The sequence below is a fragment of the Calonectris borealis genome, chromosome 1 (genome assembly GCF_964195595.1).
Source record: "Calonectris borealis chromosome 1, bCalBor7.hap1.2, whole genome shotgun sequence".
Taxonomy (NCBI): Eukaryota; Metazoa; Chordata; class Aves; order Procellariiformes; family Procellariidae; genus Calonectris; species Calonectris borealis.
Window position 1 is genome coordinate 205,342,869 of NC_134312.1, and position 11,910 is coordinate 205,354,778.

The 11,910-nt window shown below is 45.1% G+C and overlaps 1 protein-coding gene across 8 annotated transcripts in view; it reads right to left on the bottom strand.

Moving 5' to 3' along the window:
• YAP1 (Yes1 associated transcriptional regulator) overlaps positions 1-11,090 on the bottom strand; it is a 95,850-nt gene extending 84,760 nt beyond the window's left edge. For 5 of the 8 annotated variants that reach the window (XM_075140089.1, XM_075140091.1, XM_075140093.1 and 2 more), the window contains exons 1-2: positions 10,513-10,912; positions 7,362-7,609 (exon numbers count right to left, since the gene is read on the bottom strand). In XM_075140089.1, the coding sequence (XP_074996190.1) occupies positions 7,362-7,609; positions 10,513-10,830 (566 nt within the window). In that variant the 5' untranslated portion in view covers positions 10,831-10,912. Of the gene's footprint in view, positions 1-7,361; positions 7,610-10,512 lie in introns of all 8 variants that reach the window. The other 3 variants (XM_075140095.1, XM_075140096.1, XM_075140090.1) reach the window with 3 other exon arrangements.
• Between the last annotated feature and the right edge of the window lie 820 nt (positions 11,091-11,910).

Genomic DNA, 11,910 nt, shown 5'->3' on the forward strand with positions numbered 1-11,910 from the left:
GTCCTGCCATTACACGACATCTATCTGTTAACACTCCAATACGCAGCCTCCTCCTAAGAATTTCGTTTCACATTATGATAACTCCCAGGCTGCCAAATCTCCCCTACAGACCATTCTGTCTTTCTCTTGGGTCAACTACATGGTATCCTGACCATGTCCTAGGGGCACCTGCCAGAGGACTGCTACTCACAGACATCTCCTGTAAATTTCCTGCATTCTACCAAGCGAAATTTTCTTTAGAATTTACAAGGGAAACAGAGTCATTTAAATATTAGGGTTTACATACTCATGTGCAGCTTGTTTGGGGGAAAGAAAAGAAAAAACAAAAAAGAAAAAAACCACACACCTTAAAAGAGGGGACAATGTTTACACAAATAGTGAAAAACAGTGAGTTCCACCATTAATGAGTTTTACTGCATATGTATGTTTGGATCGTACAAACAATAAATGCAAAGATGCTGGAATTTATAAAAATATAAGGATACAAAATTAATAGGAGAACTGAGTAGCTATCACCTTCAAAAGGTTAAACTAGATCTAATTACATCATCTGAATTTGTTCCCAGCTGTGAAGATAAACACATGCAGTGGTCTGGCCACATATAAAAAGAAGAGAAACATCTCTCCTTTTGGCTGACAGCTCTCTATAGCTGTTTACTTCATTTTTGGTTTTTTTTTTCTTTGGTTGGCTGCGGGGGGAAGTGTCTAGTCTTAATCCAGAGCCTGACAGAAATTGCTTGTAGTTAAGATCAGACTAGTTTTAACAGTTAATCTTGTACCTCAACCCTGAGTAACACATCTTGCTCTCCTGGGCATCATCCAGTAACTGCTTACGTCCGATATGTGAAAATGTTTCTTTGGGAGCAAACTAGGAACTCTGCTTTAATTTCACATGTGACCCAATTTAGGTCCTGCAGTCAAATATTTCAGCATTCCCAGTGCTAGTAAGTTACTTTCTCTGAAAGTCTACTGTAAAAATGGATAAACTGAGTGAAAAATCCACTTTGCTTGCTCTGTGTCAGCTTTTAAAAATTTGCAGCTGTTGTGCCACAATTGCAGAGGGAAACTGAGCAAACTGTAAATGGAGGTTTTATATTTGGAATTTTAAAGCTACTGAGTTTTTTTCATTTCCAGAAGAGGAAAGATAAGAGAGTAAGAGATGAATCTGCTAAAAGTAGGTATGATTTTACTCACATATGCCACTGATCAGTTCAATCGCATTTACCCATTAGAAGTATTTTTTGCAAAAACTGGTGGGGTAGCATCTGTCTTACTTTCATGGGAACTTTCAAATTAACATCCTCTTATTATTTTACTGCTTTCTATCGAGTGGGAATTTCCATGATGTGACTGATGGGTTACAGATTACCCTATGCTACAAACCAGATGACTACTAAAAAAACCACAACTATAATTCTTTGCCATCTTCAACATACACAAGAAGAAAGGCAAAAGGATAAGGGAGTCCAGAAGACGCTCATCTTGATTTATATCAGATTCTTGTTTGTCTTTAGAAGTGGTCAAGACCTGAGAAAACAGAAGTGGTCCCACAGCGGTGTAATTGCTCCCACAGACCTTGGTGCTACTACTTTTAACCAAATACAACCTGCCAAAATGTTTAATAAGCAGAATTGCAGAAGCATCTTTTTTAAACATGAAATTCTTATTAAACCTGTATCAGAAGTCTCTTCTTATTACTTACCAGAGAGATTCTAAGAGTTCTCATTATAAAAGACTCAGTCACAATTATAGCTTTCAACATAATACAAAGTTTTCAGACCACAGTAAGATAAAACTGATCTCAAATTTGATTCAGGAGATAGGCAAGCATTCCTATAAAGCAGTATTAGGCATTTGAAGCATATAAACCAAAACTACACCAGTGTTCTCAACAGCTAAACCAGAAGTAATTTTGACCAACTCCTTAAGGGAAGTTGAAAGGTTAAATTTTATATGTTTGCTACTTGAAACAACCATATTTTTCCTCCTTAATGAACATTGCGTTAATACAACCTTATTTTTCCGAGTATGCCATTGCTTTCTCTCGCCAATGCATATATATTCAGATCCTATTTAGATATGTAACAATTATATTCACATTATATTTTCTACAGCTGGGGCATGCTCCCCTACGGTATTAGAAGCTCTCAGTAGAGGTTTAATCCAGTGGTTTTTAGAGTTTATGGAGAGATTTCAATAGGCATCAAATCAGACACTATAAAGCACAAAGATTATTTTTATGAGAGACACTGGAAGGCAAAACCTGTGGGAGGAAGAAAGGTACAGATCAACAGCTAATTAAAAAAAAAATTAAACAAAAATCCTCAGAGATAATTTAATTATTAACTTACAACTAACTGCCACAGATCCTGTATTTTTCCCCCATTCTACTTTCTTCTGAAGATAATAAATGCCAATATGCTTATAAGTAAAAGGAAAATACATTAGTGAGAACCACCGGGTATATTTTTGGTTTACCTGAACTCACACCTATTAAACTGTTTTTGGAATAGTCTCATAAAATTACCTTGTATGGCAGGGTATTCAATGCATGGATATCATCATTTGCAGGTTTTCTTAAGCAAAACAAAACACAAGAAAAGCACTGTGTGCCATTGCTTTCACTGATGCCCACCCACTAAGCTGGCTGCAAGTTCTCCGAATTCAGAGGGCTGAAGATGTACTTTCATCCTCCTCCCAGCTCAGTCTCAGTGCTAACACAAATAAGGCAGGTTTGCCCTTATTCTTCTTCTGTCCTTTTAAAGATAAGGAAATCTTTAGTACAACTGCAAATTCAAAATAGTTTGTATCATTGTTCCTTCACAGGACTCTTCAAAGTAAGAGGCAGAAGGAAAGCTATACACTTAGTAGTACTATGACGGTCTTCCAAGACAAAAAAAACTGAAGTTGCCAAAAACACACCACAGCGTTTTTATTCTAAAAGCATTTTAACTAATATTTCTTTCCTCCATGTATTTTCTGAAACTGACAGTGCCCATTTTCCCCTGCACAAACCTCATGGCATTTTTTTTTGTAGATCATCAATCTTACGAATATTTTCATAAACAGTCAGAAATCATCAATATAAAAATGAAATTAATTTGACATATTAGCAAAATCTTCAACTGCTTTTTAGTACAGAAAGCATGAAAAAGTGACAAACCCATCAAAAGCAGTGGTTGCAGCTTTGGTTTCCAACAACACAGCTCTCTTAATGACTAACTAACCTGAATTATAGAACCATAAACACAAGAAGTCACATTAACTGATGATTCTGAATAGGCATTTCCCCAGTAAATTAAAGTATTCCATAAAATATGCAATTGTGGCAGCAGTTTTTCCAATAAACATCTGCCCTGGAAGACTAAGACTACTTTGGCAAGGTCAGGAGGAGAGGAGGAGGAAGGGAGCAGATGATACTGGTGTAGTGGGTGGTTCCAGTCAGGGGCAAAAATGGGATGAGAGAGAAATTTAACAGCATTGCTGGATATTTTTCATGTGTAACATGAGGAAAAAAAAAAAGCATAGCAATAAACTTCCCTGTTATCTTAAAACAGTTTTGTTTCATAACATCCAAAGCCATACCTCTGCACATACGAAATGTGTAACAGTAATCTATTTTTAAGGTTTCAGCCAGATGGGTAAGCACCTCAAACACACCCACAGATACTAATGAAAACCACCTTGGCCTCCTTCAGGAAGTCATTCAACACTTCACAGAAAAAAATAGGAAGTTGTTGATAAACTACTTGCAAGAACTACTTCCTGTAGGAAAAATAATTACAAGACTTGTTTGCTGGACAATCAGTTAACTTCTCCTCACCCTACAAAACGAGAAGAGGTATTACACAAGCTTTGTAAGAATTAAAAGCGTAACACCAAGTTAAAACGATACAAGCGTAATTCTAAAATTGAGCGAAACTTATTTTTTCTTTCTGAAAGTTGTTGTCTGCTACTCCCGTGGCATATTATCTTTTGCCTAGAGAGCGAGCCCCTATCTTTCTCCATAGTTCACTGAAATGTCAACCAGCAGCTGGCTAACAGGAAGCGGTTAAAAAGCAACGCAGTTGACATCGCCACACAAACCAAGCGCGTCGTCTTTACTGCATGTTTAAGAACGGGCTAAAGCGTACCGCACAGCAGCGCTGAGATGACTCAGACGTGACCACTTACTAGCCAGGCAAGTCTTAACTTATGAGTTCTATTTAAGTAGCAGTTTCAGTAAAAAATAGTATTAGTTTTACCAGCTGTATAGCAAGCATGTCTTAACTCACTGCCCAAAGTCATCTGCATTTTCACTAACGGAAAATTATACTCAGGAGTCCTACTCATAACAGTGAGATGAACACCAATGAGGGGAATTCTGGCAAATCATATGTTGGGCATTCATACATAAAGGGGTCTATTTATCTAGAAGACACACTGATTTACAAGAGTAGTGCTGGTTCAGACCCTACACTACCACTCTCACCCTCTTTTAATATGTACGGATACATGTGTGGTGTGTATATAAAATATCTGGCCAAGTAACTCTGTGCATGTACCTAAATATACAGACAAGTATTTTCTCTCCCATACACACTATTTGTATTTCTTTGCGCAAATTACTATGCTTGCAGTGCTTGACCCATTGATTAGTGGAAGTGACTATATCCCAGACTGTATTAAGTACAGTACTCAATTTTACATTATTCTGTTTGCACTGTAGCATATTATGATAACTATAACCATAAGGCTTACTGACATCTGGAAAAAATCTAATACTGTTACCTATTCTGCAAAGATCTTTCTAGAGCCTGATTACCAGACTGTTCATGGAGTGGATGCAGAACAGAGCAAATGGAAACAAAGAGCAATGCAGCCAATCCAACAAAAAAGCTGAATACTTGGAAGAGACACCAAAAATCTGCATATGGTGGAAGGAACCACGTTAAATGTATTTAGCATCAGGAATCTTAGTACTCACGCTTCGAGCAAATGTTTAACGTGAAACTAGACAAGATGCGAGTTTTCACGGGCTTGTAGGTATGAGATAGAACTTATCACTCAACATTGAAAAAAGCTTCTGAAATACAAACTTGCCATTCAAAAATAATTCATACATTTCTTTAGATTTCCTAAACATACAAAGCAAACCTTTTGCTAGTACTCGACATGCTTTTTACAAATCTTCATGAACTCCAATGAAGTTGGTGGATCTCACCTGTAGATAGTATTAAACAACCTTTTAGGAACAACAAATGTTCTTCAAGTGTGAACAGAGCCTTCAGAACTGTCCTCATTAGACTCTCCCATACCACAGCATCACCCAAGGAAAGCCAAAAGAAAACAGCCCATTAAGCTGTTTAAAATCTCCCAAGGTCAGCATGTGACCCAGCAGGGAGAGGTTCAAAAAGTACAGCCTTTATTTTTCTTCCTAACAACCTGGTTTGTTTCCACTCCTTTCCCCTTCAAGACACATCCTTCACAGCTAGCAGCTCTTTCAATCATTTACTTTGGATGTCTGCTTGAGAACAAACGATCTTGCTCATGCAGATGAGTTTGCCAGACTTGTGTGTACTTTCCAGTCTCAGGCTCTTTATTGTTCTTGCTGAAACCTGACCCTTTGAAATGGATACCAGGACACCAAGAAAGGACAAAAAAACTTGCAGAAAAAAAGGAAAAGATTTTTTGTGGTAATAATGAAACTGCAGAAAAGCTTTCCAAGAACAAATCTTTCACTCTGATTTCACCTGAATGAGCATAATTTAAAAAATCGATTATAAGAGCATGAAGACATTTTGCAACCCTTAAACTGTTCTATTTTCTGTAAAATTGACAGCGTTATCAAAAAAAAACACTTGTGACAGTAAAACTTAAAAATCAAATATCTATTTGTCATGCTTCATAAGCTGCTCTTTAAGAGCTCTCACTAGCACAGTCAAACTAAAGTTTGCTTTTCATTTCAAAACTCAGTCTGTGCTTTCCTCAAGGTCCAATGAGCTACAGTTCTCAAATGGCATAAACTTGCACAGTTCCAAAAAAAATCTGTTTATGCCCACTGAAGAGCTCACATTCTAGAATACGCTGATTTGTTAAACTTCACTAAAGTAAATATCACATCTTCAAGATCTATAGCTAATGCTCATTTTCGCAGTCCTAATACAGAATGATTGTTTTCAAAAAGTAACCTTCAGGCTCAAATGATGTCAGACAACTGCTGTAACCTCTTTTCAGTTAAAAAAAGTGATGCTAATTTCTCTGTATGGAAACACCATCGCTATAGGAACAAGAAACAGTTTTAAGAAGTTCTGCAAGTTCCATTTTCATCGCAGACAATGTCAATTTGTTTTTGAAGCTACAAACTCAACAACTTCAATCAAATGCACATATTAATGACAATGTTTCAGCAAGAAGGGTAGGGATAAAGATGTTTTTCTTGGCTGAAACAAGTTTAAATAAATAACACACTGTGCTGCCCCCTCCCCTCTCCCGGCCCTGAAAATGACAAATAATGCGTTATTTTGAGACTTGCAGTTAAATAAAATGTTCAAAATATAGTCGAAATATTTGAGGGCCAGTTATGTCTCTTGGTGGGCACACTTTCAGGAAGACGGACAAGCTCCTGCTGCTTTAGAAAACTACGCAGCATAAAAGAAAATGCTCCCTGATGGATTAGGTGTCAGATGGCTGGCATGTGTAACCTCTCTTCAGTTATAGAAAAGGTGATACTAATTTCACTGTGTGAAAAAGCTACAGCTGTAGGAACAAGAAACAATGTTAGAAGTTCTGCAATTTCCCTTTCACTGCAGGGAATGTAGATGAGTTAAGAGTTACAGACGCAAATACTGCAATCAAACACATACTAATTTCCTCATGAGCAGAGAGTAGGCAAAAATGTTTTGATTGCGTACTTATGCAATTGACTTTATTCAAAAAATAAGAAGTCCTGATATATTCTCACTACAATAGTTTCTAAAGTTACTCTCTATTTTTACATCTGTACCATAGAAACGAGGTAAAATGTATTTTGAGCTGCATGAGAACTCTGGCAAGATTCAACAAATTCAAAATCCATTGTTTAAAAATCATTATGCACATTTCACTGATTTTCAGTTTACAATACAATGGATAACATTCTTCAGCTAAGATTAAGATAGGATAAATGTTCACAGAGTACCATACAGTTTTCAGAAACAGCAGAGAGTTGATATGGGAGAAATATTGAAGTGATAGGATCTCCTACTTAAAATCAGGAGCATGTTTTTAAAAATACATATTTTAAACACAATGAAATTTACTAAAATTCAAAGACTGGGGGAAAAAAAAAATAAATCGAAAAACCACCAGAGAACAGCTAACTGAAAACAAGTTTTACTTACTTAAGAAAGTATCTCTGTCCAGATGGTGTCTTAGCCATCTCCCAACCTGGTGGCAAAGGTACATCATCAGGAATCTCAAATGAAGACTGGCGGAGATGTTGAGAAGATGGAGCTCCGGGTCCAGTCACTACTCCAGAGGGTGTAAGAGTCCCTGGAGAAACAGCTCCCAGCTGCAGGGATGCTGGAGAGGAATGAGCTCGGACATGCTGAGGGGTCAGGGCGCCTGCTGTCCCCGCATCAGTGCTGGCCTGCCAGGAGAAATTATTCCCATTAAGATTCTTGTATTTCAGCAGAAACACAGCTGTCAGAAGACATTTCACTTTAAATGAATTTTTCAGAAGAAATTAATACGTTAGTCTTTCTAAAGTTCTGCTTATTTTCCAGTTGTTACTGTTCAAGAGAGCCTCCAAGTAGGTTGGTTAATTAGCATCACAAAAGCCCTTGTGTAAGTCAAGAAATACTAACTATAAGTACGTGCTAAGTGCCTTTAGTTTTATTTGAAATCCTTGGTGCAGGGTTAAGAAAAAACCACGCCGGCAATCAGCAGACCTCATACAGCATCCTGCATGGTTCATTACTGGACTGCACCCACCCATTACCATGGCACCCACTTTCTGCTGGAGGAGTTAATTTCCCACTCTCCTTTGGAAATGCCCCATTTCCAAAGTGTGGGGGTGCAAGGACACCCAAACATACACCCTCTGCAGGGGTTTAAATGATTACACAAGGAGAAAGGCAACAAAGAAACGCCAGCTGACGGCAGAGAGTTCCAACCGAGGAAGACTCCTGAACCCAACCGTAAAAAAAACCTACACAAACAAGACTGAGCACAAAATTTCCTAACCCGCACACAAACCACACTTTAAGGGTATCGGGAGCTTATAAAGAGTCTGCCCATGCTCTATCCAATGCAAAGCTTCAGCCAACTGTTGAACCCGTCAATCAGAAGTGACTCACAAAACCATTCACCAGAGTTACCAGTCATAAGTACATAGAACTTCTTTGCCAGTAGTAAATACGTGTCCACCGTGAAACAGAAAAAGCAGCTCTGAAAACTGGATTAAAGTAATGTTGACTTTTTTTATATATTTACCAATTAATTGATTTTGTAGATACAACAGAACAACATGGACACCTATAATAAGATGCATGTACCAGCCCTTGCCACACCTCTCTACACAAGGTATTGCACCATACCTGAGGCCCCATTTATATACTGTTATGGAGACTGACAATTCTGCTTCACTACATCTGTATGCAAGCGCATGCGAAGTTTCATATATTAGACTGGAAACGAATTAGCTTAGATTTAAACAAAATATGCAAGCTACAAATCAACTGATTTTGAGGGATTTTAATTCTTGAGAAACAGGGAGAATTACAGAAACTTAAAGACCTTATCTGTTAAACAGAATATTTTTGTGGCACAACTAAACAAAAGGGAAAATTTTATTTTAAAAGACAGTCCACAATGAAGCAAATGATTCTCTGGCTTCAGCTGAATTTCAGGATTATGTTTTAGGAACCACCGACTGGCACAAGGAGCAGCGATCCAACTAAATATGCATTACAGATGAAGAGCAATGTACACAAGCAAGATAATGCTAAGCTTAAAAGTACAAGTTGTATGAACGTCACACACGTTAAGTGCATTTCAAACGCGATAGCTATTTAACTCCAGTTACTGTATTTAACAAGACACAGCAGCAGTGTTAGCTGAATGTATAACAGTTCACATCTGTGCACAATGGAACTGCGATAAGACTTGCACAACTTAGAAAAAACTATACGTAATAACCTTACTCCTCGCCGGATTTCAGAATGTTATTAAAAGTCTGCAAGTCAGAAGCAAGCAAAACTACAGAAGCAACTCGGCCCCACCCCTTTCTATTTTCTTTTCAGTCTTGCAATATGAAGGCCAGACTGATTTTTCGAGTATTTGGAAAATGAATTAACTCCTAGGCTGGGAGTACGTGCCAAGGTTCAGCCTGGAGTGAACTTCTGAAGCCAAGTTATAAATCCTTCAAAACAGAAGTTTAATAATGGAAATGTTGACAGACCCTTAACAACAAGGGTACCAGGCACCAGTACACAGAGCAAGTTTCACTCCTACTGGCTACACAGATAAAGTGACAATAGCCAATAATAAAACCTATTTTATAGCTTAGCAACAAAGTTCATTACTTAATAAAACACTCGAGTAGGCACAGCCTCCTTCCAAAAAGTTGGTAACAGCAGCCTAAACATTAACTTTCAGTCTCATTCGCACCAACACTTCGGTCTGGGCGCAGAAGCCGCTCCGCTCGCAGACCGAACGCTACCGGAGGCCGAGCGCCGGCCCTGCCCCGCACGCCCCCCGGGGCCCCGGCAGCCCCAGCCCCGCGTCCAGGCCCCAGCGCTCACACTTCACGCCCCGGGTGCGCCCCGGTTAACTCGGCGGACCCCCGACGCCGTCAGACCTGAAGGGCGGCTCGGGAACTCACTGCTGAAGTGTGCGTGTGTGTGTGTGGGGGGGTTAATCCTACTCGACCCAGCGCGGTGATGAAATGGTGGAAAAGCCACATCCATGTTGTTTGACGGGGAGGGAAGTCTGGCACAACTTCATCACCCCCCCACAGACGGGCAGCCCCTGGACGCAGGAGCATTAGACCCCAAAGCGAAATTCTCCCCGTCTTCCAAGAAAAGCGTTTTCACAGAAGTTTTAGGGGCTCCCCCCCCTCCCATCGCCACCGCCTATCCTGGCGAGGCCGAGAAAGCGGCCGCGGGTCTCGCCAAGGAGCGGACGCGGAGTCCGAGGCCCCGCCGGAGCCTGGGCCGGGGCCCACGGCCGCTCTCCCGCCGCGGCGCCGGCTCCCCTCAGCGCCCCCGCCCCTAGGGCAGAACAACTAAAGTGGGGGCGGGGGCGGGCAGACCCCCCGGCAGACGGGGGAGGAAGGTCGGAGCGGGCGCCCGGCAGCCCCGGCCGGCGCCCCCCGCCCCGCTCAGCCCCGCGGAGGACGGATTCCCGCCCCGGCCCCCTCCCCCACACGCCTCCCCCGGGAGGAGCTCGGCGGCGGTGGCGGCGGGGAGGGCGGGCGAGCGCACGGCCGGGCCGGGCCGCCCCCCGCCTCCCTCCCGCCCGCCCGCGGCGCGGCCGCCCCCTCCCCCTCACCTGGCGGGAGTGGGCCTTGGGCTCGGGCGGCTTGAAGAAGGAGTCGGGCAGCTTGCGAAGCCGCATGGGCAGCGTGTGCGGCACGTTGGCGCCCTTGGGGTTCATCACGGCGTTAAAGAGGGCCTCCAAGTCTGTCTCCGAGTCGCCCCGCACATGGACGATCTGGTGCCCCGCCGGAGGGGGCCCCGCGCCCGGGGGCTGCGCCGCGCCGGCCGGGGCCCCCGACACCGCGCCCGGGGGCTGCGGCGGCGGCTGCTGCGAGGCCGGGGGCTGCGTTGCCTGCGGCGGCTGCTGCGGTTGAGGCTGCCCAGGATCCATGGCTCCGTCGGGACCCCCCGGCGCTTCCCTGGCGGGGCTCGGCGGCTCAGAGCCCGGATTCCCAGCCCCGCATGCCCCGCTCCCCGGGCCGCGGCTCGTCCTGCTGTCGCCGGTTAGCTTCTCACCCCTCGGCAGGGAAACCGACCCGGCCGCAGCAACTGGCAAAACAACTCTGTCCGTGCGGCGCTTCCCCGAGCCCGGCCCAGCCCGGCCGGCGCCTCTGTCCCGGCGGCGGAAACTAACTCGCACAACACGCCAAACAAAAGTTCGGAGTTACGCCCGCCCGAATCACTCGCCGCCGCCGGCTCCGCCCCTCCTGAGCCCGCCCGCACCGTATCCGACCAGGGCAGCCTGTGCCGCGCAGCCCTCCTGCGCGCGCCCGCCCGCACCGCCTCCTGCTCGAGGGGCGCCCGGCGCGGGGGGCGCCGCCCGGCCCCCTCGACCCCCCACTGCGCGCGGCCCGCAGCCGCCTCACGCCCCGGCTCGCCCGCCGCCCCACCTTGCGCGCCCGCCCGCACCTCTTCCGACTCCCGCCCGCCCGCCCTCGGGTGCCACGGAGCGGTGCCGCCAACCAGAACTTTTTTTTTCCTCCCCGAACTCCTGTCCCGACTTCCAGGCGGCCGCTCCGCGAGGGGGTGGGGAGGGGCGGCCGCGCTCCCCTCCCCCGCCCGCCCGGAAGGGGGGCGGGCGCCCCCGCCTCCCCCGCGCCCCCGGGGAGCCGCCGCCGGGCCCCGGCTGCGCCCCCACACGCGTCCCTCCCGCGGGGCGGGGAGGGGGGCTGCTCGGCCCGGGACGCCCCCCCGCCCTCCGGCCAGCCCCCTCCCGCAGCGAGGGCAGCCGCGGGGCTGAGGCGGCGGGGCCCGGCCCTTCTCGGGGCGAGAGGGCGGCCGGGCCCGGCCTCACCTTGCGGTGGCGTGGCGGCCGCGCCCCAGGCGGCACCGGGCTCCCGGGGCTGTTACCGCGCGGGGCCGGGGTGAGGGGCGGTGGAGGTCGGTCAGGGCCGGGCCGCCTGCGGCACTGTCTGCCGGCTCCGCAGAGGTTTCGCTGCCGCCAGAGCCTCCCGCTGCATTTACACGTCGT